Source organism: Hemicordylus capensis, chromosome 2 (assembly GCF_027244095.1).
Source record: "Hemicordylus capensis ecotype Gifberg chromosome 2, rHemCap1.1.pri, whole genome shotgun sequence".
In the NCBI taxonomy this organism is placed as follows: Eukaryota; Metazoa; Chordata; class Lepidosauria; order Squamata; family Cordylidae; genus Hemicordylus; species Hemicordylus capensis.
In genome coordinates this window covers 75,096,331-75,112,739 of record NC_069658.1, presented here as the reverse complement: position 1 = coordinate 75,112,739, position 16,409 = coordinate 75,096,331, and the positions used below count along the sequence as shown (strand labels likewise).

At 41.6% G+C, this 16,409-nt stretch overlaps 1 protein-coding gene across 1 annotated transcript; it reads right to left on the bottom strand.

Annotated features, from left to right (window-relative positions):
• Positions 1-575: 575 nt before the first annotated feature.
• On the bottom strand, positions 576-5,494 carry SRP19 (signal recognition particle 19). Its single transcript, XM_053302585.1, has 5 exons — positions 5,338-5,494; positions 4,279-4,354; positions 2,902-2,973; positions 2,435-2,546; positions 576-1,124 (listed from the first exon to the last, which is right to left on the bottom strand). The coding sequence occupies exons 1-5, from the start codon at positions 5,376-5,378 to the stop codon at positions 991-993; spliced, it is 435 nt and encodes a 144-aa protein (XP_053158560.1). The 5' UTR covers positions 5,379-5,494; the 3' UTR covers positions 576-990.
• Positions 5,495-16,409: the final 10,915 nt, after the last annotated feature.

Sequence of the window (16,409 nt, the reverse complement as noted above, 5' to 3'; positions counted from 1 at the left end):
TCTGGCCATGGCCTCCACCTGCTGCTTGAGCAGGAGCTGTGAGTCAAAGAGGACCCCCAAGTCATAGACCACCTCCTTCAGGGGCAGCGCAACCCCGTCCAGGGAGAGACTCAGACTCGGCAACTGGCCAGATCGAGGAGTAAGCAAAAGCAACTCAGTCTTGCAGGGATTAAGTCTGAGCCTGTTTTAGCCCATCCAGACCCTCTTAGCCTCCAGACACTGGGCAAGCACAGAAATGACATCTCCAGAGTGGCTTGGGGTGGCAATATACAACTGAGTATCATCAGCATATTGATGGGATCTCACCCCAAACTGATGGATGACCTGCCCCAGCGGTTTCATGTAGATGTTAAGAATGGTTGTGAGAACCGAGCCCTGAGGCACCCCACAAAGGAGTGGCCACAGGTCAGAGCACTCGAAACCAATACACACAGACTGAAAGTGCCCACTAAGGAAGAAACGGAACCACTGCAAAACAGTGCCCCCAATACCTAACCCACGCAGGCGCTCCAGAAGGATGCAATGGTCGATGGTATCGAAAGCCACTGAGAGATCTAAAACGACCAAGGGAGTCCTTTTATGTTTCAAAAAGCAAATTTACTTACTTTTTAACCAGGAGTGAAAATCAATTCAGAAGCCCACAATATTGAATTAACCCATCCCAACATCATCTTGAACAATGTGGACTGTATCCAAGCCAACCAGATTCATAGAGTATTATGTGCATCCAGTTTTTAAACTATTTCTAAAAATAAAAACATCCATTCAATTAAAGTACTTTACAAGTTGAAAGGGCATGCATTCCTAGTTGTGATCACAAATGGATTGGACTGCAATATACAAATATGCACATTAAATGCACTCCAATTCCAAAAAAGGACAAACAACTTGAATAGCTCTTGCATGTTTCTTCAGCTTTCATGCCACAAGCATAAGTCAATATTCCATCTCCATGTTCAACTTAGTGTGCAAGTCTTGGACCAGCCACAATCATTTCTTCTTCTTTCCTTTCCCTTTTTTGCCTCCTTCTCCTTGCTGTAGACTTTGGTCGCTGCCGCCCATTTTTTGTGTCCTTGTTTTCAGTTTGGGGATAGTTTCTGCTGCATATAGCATCACTGCCTTACCTAATATGGGAGAAAGGAAAAAAAGCTTGCAACATGGAGAGGGCAAGAGAACAACCTGTTCTTTTGTCAATACAGCTGCAGAGGGTCAGAAGGGAGGAGTGAAAAAATGGGGGAGCTGGAAAATTTCTTAAAGCAAGATTTTCTATTGATAAAAATCAAAAAGCTTTTCAGTAGTAAACTTAGTAATTAATTTTAATGTCAGATTACTTACTATGACTTACCACTAAATGTTCTTTATATATGTTACAATGTGTTTTGCTATAACTGCTTCTCTGTTTTGGCTATTAACCACTCTGAGCTTGTTAACAGAAAGGTGAGATACATATCGAATAATGATCAATGCTGAAGAAACATATGCCACAGTATAGTTTTCCAAATAATTGGATCATTAACAATATATTTGTTTCATACACCTATGTACTGTTGTGCCACTTGTATTTGAAATAAGTGACACAAATAAGTAAAATAACTGTTTGAAATGAGAAGCATGAATAGCAAGCTACAGTTTCTGCCTCCAACACTGTCTATTTAATATCACTTCTATTTAATATCAATGAGCCCCCGGTGGTGCAGTGGTAAAAACTGCCGCCCTGTAACCAGAAGGTTTCAAGTTTGATCCTGACCAGGGGCTCAAGGTTGACTCAGCCTTCCATCCTTCCGAGGTCGGTAAAATGAGTATCCAGAATGTTGGGGGCAATAGGCTAAATCATTGTAAACCGCTTAGAGAGCTCCGGCTATAGAGCGGTATATAAATGTAAGTGCTATTGCTGCTATTGCTATTCTCAGACTGACAGCTGCAGGAGTATTCAAAAATGATCAGGGGTTTAAGGAGTTGTATTAACAGCATTTGTAGGTATTACTTATAAAAAACATCCTTGTGCACATGACTGGAATGTAAGATTGGGTTTTTGAAGTTTTGTTGTAGAAAAAACACAAAAAACCAATTCCTCCTCCCACTCTGCACAAAAGTTGTGTGTGTGTGTGTGTGTGTAGTTTCCACCAGAAGAGCTGTGCTCTTGGGTGGGGTGGGGGAGACAGGGCTCATTTTTCACTTTCAAGCAGGAGGGAATGCACTGTACAGCACCTCTTTAAGAGAGACAAACGTTTTGGCCCTATTTGCTTGCCCCCCACCCAAAATAGTGAGGAACCCTTTTCACAGCAGGGAAGGCAAGAGCTTCTGCAATCCCCCCTCATTTTTGGCTCAGCCCTATCATTACACCACTATATCTGCACGTGCGCACACACACTTATCCAAGTCACTTAAACTGAAGTATTGCTACTTCAAACATAAAGTGTCCCCAACAACTCACGTGTTGGAAACTGAGGTAAACATGGATTCCCATCTTCTTGCTTGATCTGAATCCGCACTCTGCCCCTATACTGTGCGTCCCGGTTCCATTCTCTGGGATACATTTTGTTTTTCTAGAATTTGGGGAAAGGTTTAGGATTTTAGAAGCAAGCAAGGTTAAACACACAGTATTTCTAAAAGTGTCTCACCGACTTTCTCTTAATAATTCTTACAACAGCAGCCCTGTAAAGGAAGCCAAAGGGGCAGATTGCCAAGACTATCCACTATGCTACACTAACACAAGTCTTTCCAGTTCAGTGCCCTTCGATGCCATTAAAGCCTTGAACATATATTCTGTACTTGCTATGAGGTATGCGCTTTACACTTTGGATATATTCTAACACCTTTCTAATAACAGAAGCTACTGAAGCCATTTCTATTTTACATACAATTACATTGGAAACAAAAACTGCATCATTTTCCTTTTACCTCCAAAAGCACATTAAGTCCAACTGCTGCACATACGTCTTGGATTTCTGTAGATGTTGGATTTTCAACAGCCTAGAAAAATCAAGGCTTGCTTTAGTTACTACATTCTTTTTTATGATCAAGTCCACTGTGCAGAGATTTGCTGCAATCAACTGATGAAACAGAATTTACAGTCTACTCAGCAAAGTGGGCGGGAGGGGAGGCTTCCATATGGTTCAGGAGAACTATGAACCTTCTGGCTTGTTGGCCACTTTTGGAAAATTTATTTATTTATTTACTTTTATTTCTATACCGCCCCTCCAAAAATGGCTCAGGGCAGTTTACACAGAGAAATAATGAATAAGATGGATCCCTGTCCCCAAAGAGTTCAAAATCTAAAAAAAACCCAAAATGACAACGTTTTTCTGAAATATACTGAGAGAGAACACTTAGCTACTAAAGCTATGGGAAGACTTAGCTACTAAAGCTATGGGAATATACCTTGATGGCTAAGATCACTGTTTATTTCCGGAATACCTCAGATGAAACAATTGCGTTAACCTGGGAACCTTTCATAAATTACAATTTAGCACAGGGTCAACATCTACACCCAAGATTTGGGGTTTTTTTTTTAGTACTTAGGGTTGATTAATACATTACTTATATCTTTCTGTAATATCTGATGTGAAGGGGAGGGTTGGCAAAGGATGGTAGCGGAATCCCGGATTGTTATATGTAACTTTTGGAAGTTCAAGAGATGATAATGTAATCACGTTATTTTCTTTTCTTATTAAATAAAAATATATTCTTAAAAAAGACTTAATTAAAATGTTAAAAAGGAAAAGAGCCAGAAGCTCCAGACAATGTGATCATTGTTCTGATTTGTAGCTTTACAAAATGGACCATCACACATATACACATCAAGGACTTGCATGTTCAGTTTAGTTGCTAAAAGGGTGGGCAATGACACCTATTTATTGCCTATTTTATTCAATTCAATTCAATATTTTATTCTATTCAATAAAGCAGGAGGAGGAAACGTTACATTTCTTCAACATAACAAGGAACTATCAGGCCCAGCTAAAAATTTTGATTTTTCACAGAGCAATTAGGTTGTTTTGTGAACACAAAAGTATATATACATACACTGAATAATCAAATTAACATGAGTTAGGTTTTGGGATAAGTATCTGGTTTGGGGCAGGTGAGACGTCCTGCAGGACTACAGCTTTATTTTCAGCAAGGAAGATGCAGACATACTTTCAGGAACAAAGGCTTTTCAGAAATAGAAAGGGAGAAGTATGCAGTCATTAGGTTATTTTCAGTATCCCTCTAAATTGTTCTTATACAAAGTGCAACTTTGTGTATCTCCCATCCCATTCCCTTGCCCACAATTACTTTGTCAACAGGAATTCTTCTTCCTTCTGCTATTGTCTTCTTGTTATTTATGTAAGCTGGATATATACAGATGAACCTAAGAACAGAGGAGAGCAAATTGAGAGCTGTTACGGTATGAAGAGGCTATTCAGTATCCCACCCAAAGGCTGAAGTCTCCCCACTCCAAGCAATGGCACCAGAGTTCATCACTGGGGAAAGGCATAAACAACTTGAGAGAGAGAGTGTGTGTATAGTTTTCCCTTTTAACTAGAGCAAATAGAAAGTGTGGAACTAGAAAACTTGGTTCTCCCCCACACACACTCACCCACCCGTGGGCAGACAGCTGCTGAAACAAGTTTAAGGGGAGGTTGCAGAAGACAAGCAGCAGCAGCAAACATATGAAGCTGCCTTATACAGAGTCAGACCCCTGTTCCCTCCAATTCAGTGCTGTCCACCCAACCGACAGGAGCTCTTCAAGGTTTCAGAAGTGGGGCTTCCCTCAGCCCTACCTGGAGGTGGGAGGGGAACCGACTTGAAACCTTCTGCATGCAAAGTAGCTCTTCAGCTACTGAATTTCGCCGCCTCCTCTGCGATATCCTCACATCATACTGTTTGCCAACGCTGGGCCTCTCTGTCCACCCCCCGCCCCCACCCCCATCCCCCGGTAGAAGTATGCGACTCATTTATTGAACATAGGCGGATTGACACGCGCACACATCCGTCCTTTGAGAACTGGCATGTGTGGATCCTACAAATCTAAAAGCAGAAACAGACTTTTATACGGCCTCCGTTAAAATGGGGATCTTCCCCGTCTCATCCCAGAGCTTGCAGGGACTGAACCTGGGACCTTCTCCGTGCGAAGGGCGGGCTCCACCGCCAAGCCCACAAGCGCCAGTTCAAGAGAACAGGCGGGAAGGCCTCCAGAAAACAAGGCGGCCGAGCACCGCAGCCAGGCACACACCAAGGCACTCGCTACCGGAGCTCCTCGGAGCCGGTACCGTTCCCCGCCGCCAACCCATCAACGGGCCTGGGCATGGGAGGAAGAGCACCCCGGAAGACCCGCAGTGCCGACATCGTTACCGAGACTTGTCGGCGGGCAGAGAGGCCGCAGCCCAAGCCATCGCCTCAGCCCTCGTCGCGGCTTCTTTTTCTGATTCAGCCTCAAGACCGACTCGCCGATAGGCCGGCAACGCCGCCACGCGAGAACGAGAGATGAAAACCGGAAATCCCGCCTCCGCGTCACCGACGCTGCCTTATTTCATTGGGCCAGGGCACAGGCACTCAAAAAAAAAAGAAAGAAAGAAAGAGAGAGGACGTATAGAGAAGGAGCTTCACCCCGGGGCCAATAGGAGAAGAGTTGGTTCGGCTCTCGCGAGAATCTGAGCTCCCGAGAGGAAGGACGGAGCAGAGGCGTAAGACGTATTTTGGTATAGATACAAGACTAGACCAGAGGTACACAAAACCCGGAAGTCCCATTCAAATCAGGAAATGAACCCCAATAGAAGCTGCTCCACTAGGAGGACTTCGGCGTGAAAGAGGCTCTGCTATTAATGTCAATAGGAATTAACCAATTGTGGGTCTTTCGATTGATTAAGTGCCGTCAAGTCGGTGTCAACTCTTAGCGACCACATAGATAGATTCTCTCCAGGATGATCTGTCTTCAACTTGGCCTTCAAGCAGGATTGTAGTTATAACTGAGCCGATGGGTTCAAAGGACAGAGGCCCTCCAGATCCCGAGGGCCCCCCAGCTCCACCCTTCCCTATTTTCTCCATTATCTCCCTCGTTCTGAGGGACTATGGGGAGAAGGGTGAACACAGGCCCCCCTCTTCCCTAGCTTTGCCTCTGCCTTTAAGGTCTCTCCTGGTGCATTCATTGCTGTCGTAATCGAGTCCATCCACCTTGCTGCTGGTCGTCGTCTTCTCTTTCCTTCAACTTTTTGCCATTAAAAAACAAAAGACAAACACCTGTCTGATAGCCCCAAATCCACCTCCCCGACACCCATGACAGTGCTACGACTGTCTGGACAGGATTTCAGCTAGAGTCGCCAACTGGCTGTCTGAAGCTATTCCTGCACACTTTTCAGAATCTCAAGCCGTTAAATGTCCAGGATTGTTTTCAAGTATCAGCTGGAGTTGGCGCTTCTTTGAAGGACTCCTAGTGAAGGAGCCGTACTTCTGGTGCCCTAAAAAGAGCTATAGGTAGAGAGACCTGCTCTTTAAGCTGACTGAAGCATTTTTGTAGAGTCTGCGCACTCTAGATAGAAATGTTATTAGGTGGAGGCTTGTGGGATGGCATTAAGCCAGGAAAGCATATTTTTTGGAATTTAAGGGAGCTTATCTAAAATTTAAGCTCGAGGGAGAATTAGACAGTACATTAAAATGGTAGTGCTAAACGTCTCTGCCTCGCTTTCATCTGTATCCTTGGGATTCATTCATTTATCTCTCTCTCTCTCTCTCTCTCACTCACACACACACACACACACACACACACACACACACACACACACCGCTTTCCTGTGACTACACATAGGACTGCAAGCCGCAGGAAAAGGAGTTCCAGCCTTAACATACAAGGCATGTTATGTTGTATAAATTCATTTTGGTCCCTAAAGCAGGTGAAGAAATCATAAACTGTATTACTCAGAACATTCCGTGATCTGAATGCTATTTGAAATAAATGGAGCATGTTAAAGTATTAAAGCGTATAACTGGTAAGTGCCTCAGTTTGTTAACTCTTAAGATAACCAGGGGAACCTGTTCTTGCAATATTTTCACTCTTAATATTTGTGTCCCTTTAATTTGTTTCTGTTTAAAAGGCCCAAGGAAAATAAGATAAATATATATCTGAATGAACACATGAAGACAAACAGCCTTGCAGAGGGACCTTCATGTGCTCTTAAGGATTTTCTCCAGGGAGGTGAGCAAACATAGTTTGCATTCACAACTGGGCTGTGTCTGTGATTGTCACTTTTCCCTTCCTGCTATGATATTGGTCCACTAGTAGTGTTGTCATGAAATATTAATGAAGCTGCCACAAAAGAATGTCACCAGCTGCACCTGTGTAAACTACAGGAGCCCTACCAAATAGCGATTTTACTTTGGAAGGGCAGGTGTGCATTCATATATCATCCAGGTTTACATCAAAGTCCCTGCGAGCTGTTGAGCACTCCATACATAATTCAGGTTTTTCATTGCACATTGGAGCTTAGCCCGATTTATGTGCAGGGTAAAAAAATTCCACTTAAGAGTCAAGTTTTGGGGCAAATTCAAAATATCCAATATCTCCCATAATTCTCAGTATTTCACCCCTCTTAATCCCACAGGAAAGCCTGCTGTCTGGGAAAGGCCCAGTTAGTAGATTATTATTATTATTTTTTACATTTATATCCCACTCTTCCTCCAAGGAGCCCAGAGCGGTATACTACATACTTGAGTTTCTCTTTCACAGCAACCCTGTGAAGTAGGTTACGCTGAGAGAGAAGTGACTGGCCCAGAGTCACCCAGCTAGTTAATAATGATAATCAGATAATGCTGACACTGGGGGAAATAGTCCATATCCTCAGCATTTTGCTCTGCCGTAGTGTGCCACCAAATATCCAAATATCCTTTCCAAGGATATTTAGATGCCATGATGTGTCTACACCTACAAAGATTAGAATCATTCGGACAATGGTTTTCCCTGTGACACTCTATGAATGCAAAAGCTGGACTTTGAAGAAGCAAGACAAAAAAAAGCATTGATGCTTTTGAACTTTGGTGCTGGAAAAGACTTTAGAGGATACCATGGACAGCCAGGAAAACAAACCAATGGATCATAGAACAAATCAATCCAGAATTTTCACTCGTGGCACAAATGACCAGGCTCAAACTATCATACTTGGAACACATTATGCAAAGACCCAGATCCCTTGAGAAGTCTATAATGCTGGGGGAAGTTGAAGGAAAGAGAAGAAGAGGACGACCAGCAGCAAGGTGGATGGACTCAATTACGACAGCAATGAATGCACCACTGAGAGACCTTAAAGGCCAAGCCGATGACAGATCATCCTGGAAAAGATCTACCTATGTGGTCACTAAGAGTTGACACTGACTTGATGGCACTTTCAAACAGAGGAAGGACAATCACAGAAACAAAGATATTTGGAAATACACACTTATCTGCTGAAAAGTATCAACACTGACTGGTGTCAGGTACAGGACCCAACTTTAATGTCAACCTGCAATATGGGACCCACAATTTTTTAAAAAATCATATATCAGTTTTTCCTCTTTCTTTCTCTGGGGTGATCAGATGCCAAGGACAGGATTCTGTGCTTTTAATAGTTGTATAGAAGTTGAGAATTTGGGAGAAGCAACTTGTCATACAGAGTCAAAAAGTGTGCACCTGCTGAAATTCCATCTTCCACACAGCTATTACAGGAACTAACAAAAACTGACAACAACATTGGTGTGACCCATCATAGGTCAAGGCATGACTCAACTGCAGGTTCTGACCTACCAGTTGAAGACAGATGGTCTGCCTCTAACCTCACCAGAAAGTCCTATTATTGTCTCAGATGAATATATTGTTAACCACCTGTGTATCCAGCAGGGGCCTGGTTTAGTTCCCTTTGAGCAAATGCAGCTCTACTGCACATATTCAGTTAGTATGTATTCAGAAAGAGGACATTGTTTTTGAATCTTCATTTAGATGAATCCCTGAACATTTTGGAAGAGCTCCAATAGGTGATTTTACAGGTATTTTGCTGAGAAGGGTGCTAGATCTCTCTTTCTGAGCCCACTCTTGTTTAGTGCTAAAACCACAGTGATGCTGAGGCTCACTGTCTCACTGTCAGTGGAACAGACAATTGGATCACAACAAATACAATACCTTTAAGATTAATGCCCCAAATCCATTCTGTCCAAATACTCCAGAGATGTATTTGAACATTCCAGTTTTGTCAATGAATTCCTGATTCTTTTCTTAATAAAGTATTTTAAGATAGAATTTTGCTTACGTTTCTTGCTGGTTAATTACCCTCACTATACTTAAGTTTTATCCTGAGCATGCTCGCTGTTTAAAATGCAAGTCTACCTGGCTGGAAGGGTTTTCATAAGGGCTTGTTTAAAAGAGTAGATGCAGTAATGATAGCGATACCCTGACCCTACTTTGTGCTATCTATGTGAATCAAAGGAGACAGCTGTTACTAATGCATCTGTATTCTAAGTTTTAGACTCATAGTTTTGAAAGGGTATCACGTTGTGGTCCTGATTTGCAGGTGTCTAAGAGCCAAACTAAATGAGTGTCAGGAACCAAGGTGGGCTATCTTGAATACTTATAAAGTGTGACAATATAGTGGGGAGCTGAGCTCTTCCCCCATGCCTCACTCACTAGTACTTATCCTGGTGGGGCTCTGCAGCCAGAAATAACTTTCTCCAGGAAAAAAAGGCAGGTGAGAAGCAGTTTAGGAGAAGCAGAGTGTGAGCAGGGGAGGGGGGCTTAGTACCCTCTTCTCACCCTCCTTATCCCTACTTGATAGGGCTTGAAGACAGACCTGAATTCTGACACACAGGTTTGCTACTAGCACCTATGGTTATTATTAGGATATAAAGGCTCCAGGAAGTTACACTGGGGAAAGAGAGTAGACACTATATGATTCATGGGTCACACATTGGTCAAACTGATGGTGTGCCGAATCACAGTTTCACAGTACAATGTACTGCTTGGTCAAACTCAGGGCAGCAAATCACATTTCGTTTGCAACTGAGTTATTGATTATATATTATTACTACTATTACAGAACAAACTAATGGGTGGGGTGTTTTGTTTTTTTAGTACCGGGCTCAGAATTTCTTCTATGCCTGCAGGGAAGTGTTTTCACAAGTATGTCAGTTAAATTCACATATTCAAAGGGATTCCACTGAAAGTATAGCATCTAGTCTCTGCATTTGTTCTGATGTCAGAAGTAATTCATTTATTGAATTCTGCAGGCTATAAATATGCAGAATTCAGAGACAGAAATAGGTCACAAAGAATACAAACAGGAGTGCTATAAGGAATGTGCACTCAGCAGTTGTCTACCATCAGGAACTACAAAAACAACCCAGTAAAATTCTTGCATATAAGGTTTCAAGAAACATTCAAAACAAAATGAAGTCAAAATAAAAACACCTCCTCCTGAAAGATTTTTTTTTTAACCTGCTCCTTTCTCTGGGAGGTTTAAGGGGGGTCACATGGCAGTAGTCAAGCCTCAAAAGGGCAAAGACGTGGGTGACATTGACAGCAGCCAAGTCTGAATCCAGAAGAAATGTTTGCTGCTTCTCAGTCATGGACAACATTCTTGACCATTGCAATCTAATCACAGCAATAAACACAAGATCAACCAAAGGATTAAAAAGATGTCTGATCAAAAAAGGCTAGACCAGGGCCTTTTGATTATGATTGGATTGGATGTGATTGTTTGAGCCCCTACAGACAAGCGTATTAAGACACCTAGTTTAATTTCACATTCTTTCAAGGAGGAAACATCTAATGTGTGAAGTGACCAGTAAGTAAAGAAATACAAGTTGTTCTAGTAAGAACTGATCTGCCTACTTTCCTTGCACTATCCTTAAAACTGGACTAAATTGACCCAAATAAATTAGGCAGCTCACAAGTTAGCCCAATTGTACCTCATGTTCATACATCCACCATCTTGAATTATGATGGATGCCTTCACAAACTATGCTTTTGAGGTGTCTCTACAACTGTACCAAATTTGGTCAAAATTGTTCCCTCTTGCACCTCAAATGTTCACGTGTCCACCATCTTGAATTAGGGTGGATGACATCATCACAAACTACACCCTTGAGCCATCCGTATGTCCCTACACCTGTAGCAAATTTGGTTCAAAACCATCAGCCAGTTCACAAGTTAGCCCAATTGTGCCTCAAATGTTCACACATCTGCCATCTTGAATTGGGGTGGATAACATCATAAGCCATGCTGTTGAAGTGTCCCTGGGTGTCACTCATTACAACTATACCAATTTTGGTTCAAATCAGTTAGGTGGTCCACATGTTAGCCCTCTTGCACCTCAAACATTAATGCATCCACTATCTTGGATCGGGGTGGATGACATCGTTACAAACTACCCTATGTGTCAAGCACTAAAACTGTACCAAATTTGGTTCAGATTCTTTAGACAGTCCACAGGTTAGCCCACTTGTGTCTCAAAAGTTCACATGTCCACCATCTTGGATCGGGGTGGATGGTATCATCACAAACTATGTCACTGAGGTGTCCCTACAGCTGTAGCAAATTTGGTTCAAACCAATTATGCAGTTCACAGGTTAGCCCACTAAGGCCTTAAAAATTTATATGGCCGCCATCTTGAATTGGGGTGGATGACATCATCACAAACTATACCAATAAGGTGTCCATATGTGTCCCTACAAACTGTACCCAGTTGGCTTCATATTGGTCCAGGCATTGCAAAGTTGATAGGGGGACGGGGGAGGGGCATGCATACACGGAATGCCAGGTGATCTCATAAGCCTACTGGAAAGTAAGCTAAAAATATTTAACATATAGGTGTTGGAATAGAACTTCAGAGAAAATTCTCAAACATTACAATACTGTGTACACTTACCTGGGAATATATCTCACTGTACGTAGTGGGACTTACTCGATTCTGCTAGAGGAGAAAGGTGGTGTGTGCATAAAATAAACACACTCATTTTAATTATGTCCCTTTCCCCTACAGGAAAAAGGAAACTATCTTGAATGAGTCAATATTAATTTTTGAAGCAATCAGGATTTTGTTGAAAAATCTTCCTACAATATTCTTCAGTAGAGTTCATATATTAATCTTATTGTGTAGACGAGCCTTTGTAGTTCTGTATACAGAGGCAGAACTTCAAAAACATGGGCTGGATGCAAAGGATGACGACTGGAAGTAAAACAGTCTCTAGAGTTCTGTTTCACAAGCACTTGTACAAGAGTTCAGAGAGCTAAATTGGATTCTATAGCAGTTCATGTTTCTGCAAAAAGTTACACAAGATTTTGTGTGCACATAAGAAGAGCATCATCATTCAATTTAGTTTTTTTGGAAAACAGTCCTTCCATGGTAATGCTGGATCCAATCTGTTTCTGATTTTGTTTGTTTAACACATTTTTATATGGCCCAAAACGCAAGTTCTCTGGGCAGTTTACAACAAAACAATAAAAACAACCAATAAAAAGGTTAAAACATTTCAACAATTAAAATTTAAAACATTAAAACAACACAATTAAAACAATATCTGTTTAAAAGTCTGGGTCAACAAATGTGTCTTGACTGCCTTTTTAAAAGTTGTAAGAGATGAGGAGGCTCTTATTTCAGCAGCAATGGAGAAGGCCCGTCCCCAAGTAGCCCCTAGATGATCTGGTGGCAACTGCAGACGAACCTCTCCAGATGATCTTGCAACAGTATCTCACCGCCTAGAGATACACATATCAGGTGGTATATAAACATTAAATAATATCAGGCGGTATATAAATAGTAAATAAATCATTCTTGTTGCCACTAAAGAGCTACATCTTACTAAGAGCACCACAAATCTTCTGGGATGTATCAACAAATAGGCTTTAAAGAGGTTTTTGTCTCACTCGATTTGCTTTTCTTATTCTTGCCTAGTAGGCAGGAAGTTCTTCCAGTATTTATTATCATTTTCTTGTTCCTTTTCAACTTGCACCTAGTTCCCCCCACAATGGCCAAGCATTGCCCCTTAGGGGTAACTCAATTTGCACATTATCAGGATTCTGACAACAAACATATATTCCATATTCATTTTGTACAAAGCCATATCTTGCTTCAAACTTCTTTAGTGGAGATTAAAACATGAAAACATAGGCATTGGAAACTTTGTTCTGGAGTACATATATAGCCAGACATAAATGGGGTGGGGGCAAGCAATAACATCCATAACCTTACTCTTCCCCCATACCCCAGTCAGTACTGGTATTGAAAAGGGACTGTTGAGATAATGTAAAGACTAAAATGCTTTTGGGAGACACTGAGATCATTCACACAAGATGAGCTGCTTGGGTAGAAAAGCATTTAGCCAAGCAGCCTGTATTGTTTGGGTGACTGGGAGGCCTCCTGACCGAGCTGCTACAGACCCAGGTAGCCCGGATGTGCTACCTGGACAAAACGTGAAGTAGGAGGGCTACAGAATCCATCCAACCTCACTTTCTGGTTGTTTGCAGCAGTAGGGCTCTGGAAATGGCCACCAGTAGCAGTGGCCATGGAGTCCAGGGTGCAGGATGACCAGGGAGAGGAGTCCTGCTGCCTTGGCGTGGGCTGCCTCTCCACTGCCTGCACAGTGCATTGTGGGATGCGAGAGATCTTCCTCCTCCCAATTCAACTTTGGGCATCCACCACTGTGCTAGAGCCCCAAAGGGGCTCTGATCGTCTGGGGGGAAGGTTGGTAGGCCCTTCCCCACCAAGCTCCCCCAACCCCCAACATTTGGTCATGTGAAAGACCTGTGTGTGGAAAGTCTTGAGTTTAGGGCATAGATTTTTTAAAAAGCAAAAAGATAGATATACTCTCCAAAAGTGTACATGAGATTACCTCATATACATGTTGACTAGTCATCCCTGAAGTCTATGACAGTATGGGTCTCAGGAGACAGGTAGAACCACTTTAAAAATCCCTTGGATGCCTGCAATTGTGCTGCTAGTACCTTATGCAGAATGAACAGTAATGTACAGTACTGAACTCAGGGGGGAAAACACCACACAAGTGCAGTTGCCCCTAGCAATTTTTAGATGCAACAAGACCACTAGAGTAGATGGAACAAGACCACTAGATTAAAAGCTAGACCAGCAAGATTTTTACAGATGAATCTACTGAGCATCCACCTACTTAACATTTTTCCCTAGAAAGGGCAGTTGAAAAGAGGATGGTAAGCAGCTGAAGACAATCAGTATTTGTTTTCAGGGTTAGATTTTCCAATGGCAAAATTCAAATCCTTGTTCAGTCACAAAACTCTCAGAGTGACCTCATTGTCTCAGACTAAATTGGTTTCACAGGGTTATTGTGAGGAAATACATATTATCCCCCATGGTTGTTGTCCTGAGGAAGTGCAAGGGAGCTCCTGGTCTTGTGTGATGACACTCTTTGCTTAAGCATCTGCATTCTGCAGACTCACCAGAGAAATGTGCAAGCATCATCCACAAATATTAAAATATAAGATTCTGCATGATAAATTTGTCTGTGACCTGGATCTCACTAATTTCCTTTGAGTAGCATCCAGCAGATGTTGCAATTTATATTTGTCAAGATTGTTAGTGATCATTCACAGTCCTGATGTTCCCTAGAGAGTTTGCAACAGCTGTATTCACAAATAATAATCATAAAGATGACATATCACAGATTTTTTTAAAATCAAAGAACACAGCTCCACACACTGCTAAGGTTCAGTCAAGAATACATTTTATATAACACTGCAAATAATAACATTAATTGTGCATAGCAAGTTAAAATAACCAGCATTCACAGACAAGGTTATGCTTTGAGCAAATGAGGGTTGGGACAGCAGCATTAAATCTGGATATCCAATATAATTTGACAATATCTGATGTTATGGTCTGAGGTTACAAGAGAAGCTATCAGAGCTAGGAAAATGTGCCACAAGAAAAAGCAACAAAATGAATCCTCATGCTGCTTTAATATGCAACTTAAATGCTCTACTTGGGGCGGGGGACGTACTTTCTTCTAGCTTGGTCATCATTAAGCTGCTGAAGTCTTGTATATTATTATTATTTTACATATTTTTATACAGCTCAAAACCTACGTCTCTGGGTGGTTTACAACAAAAACTCATCGTTATAACATGACGTATAAATCCCAATATAATGGCTCACACCAAAATAGGTTATACATGTATTTGTTTGTATACCCATGGGATTATAATAAAAGACAGCATCCAGGTTAGTCATGACTAAGCACTATTGAAATCAACAGGACAAGTTTGTAATGACTAACTTAAATCCAACTATTTTCAATGGGATGTATGTTGCCCAAATAACCCTTTCACTAGTATTAAAGCTAAAGGTGGCAAAACCATACATATTTACTTTTTTTTTATTATTTTCTGGAAATTGTGAATAGCAGATATCAAGTACAGCTTCCTCAAGATAAACCAAAAACAACTTTTTAGTGTCTAAAAGAATACAGAGAACCCAGTAACATGACATGACTAAAAATATATATACTTTAAATAAGGCAACCCAAATCCAAGCAGTGTAATTTCTGCAGTGTTAGAGCTTTTTAAATATCAAGATAAACACACACTGACTGTGCACTGAAGGTTTGAATAGGCAATTTATACAGCCATATTGCTCCTGCTGAGTACATTAATGATCACACTGTTATTTGCATAGCATAAAGGCTACAGCTAGGGCAAATCCCTTCAGTCACCAAAACCTCCTCAAGGGAATCATTAGTTGAAACAACAGTATGGAGTGAGTGAAATCATCGGTTTAGACAAAGGAAACTTATGTGAAGGTTTAGGTTCACTTGTGTCAAGAACAGTAATTCTAATTACAAGGAAAGATTTTACTGTCAAAATTTACAGCCAGGTTCCTCCCATCTACATTAGTATCTTTTTGTATTTCACCCCAACTCTCTCATTCTTTTACATTACACTCCACTCACACTGATCCAAATCTAGCTGGGCTTTTAAAAAGTATTTACACACCACCAATTGTGACACTAGTTGTGTTAGTATGGATAGAAGCGTGCAATCAAATGCATACCCTAGTTCAGCTGTTCCCAACCTTGGATCCCCAGATATTGGACTACAACTCCCAGCACAATGACCTTCAGCTCAGCTACAACTCATGGGTGTTGTGGTCCACCATCTCGGAAGCCAAGGTTGGGAGCCCTTTCCTAATCCAATTGTAAGCAATGAATGCAGATAGGTGGCACTGACACAATGCATTGTGATGCCCATCAGATTTATGCCCATCTAGTAAACAATTTGCACACAAATAACTTTAGCTAGTCAGTCTGACTGTATTCAGCAGCAGCTGAGCTGAATTCTTTATTCCTTACCAAGCTAATCTGGAATGTTTCCTCCAACAAGCAGAATTAATTCAAATGTTTTACTGTGATGTAAGAAAAGCCTACTGCAGGGCCTCCTTAAT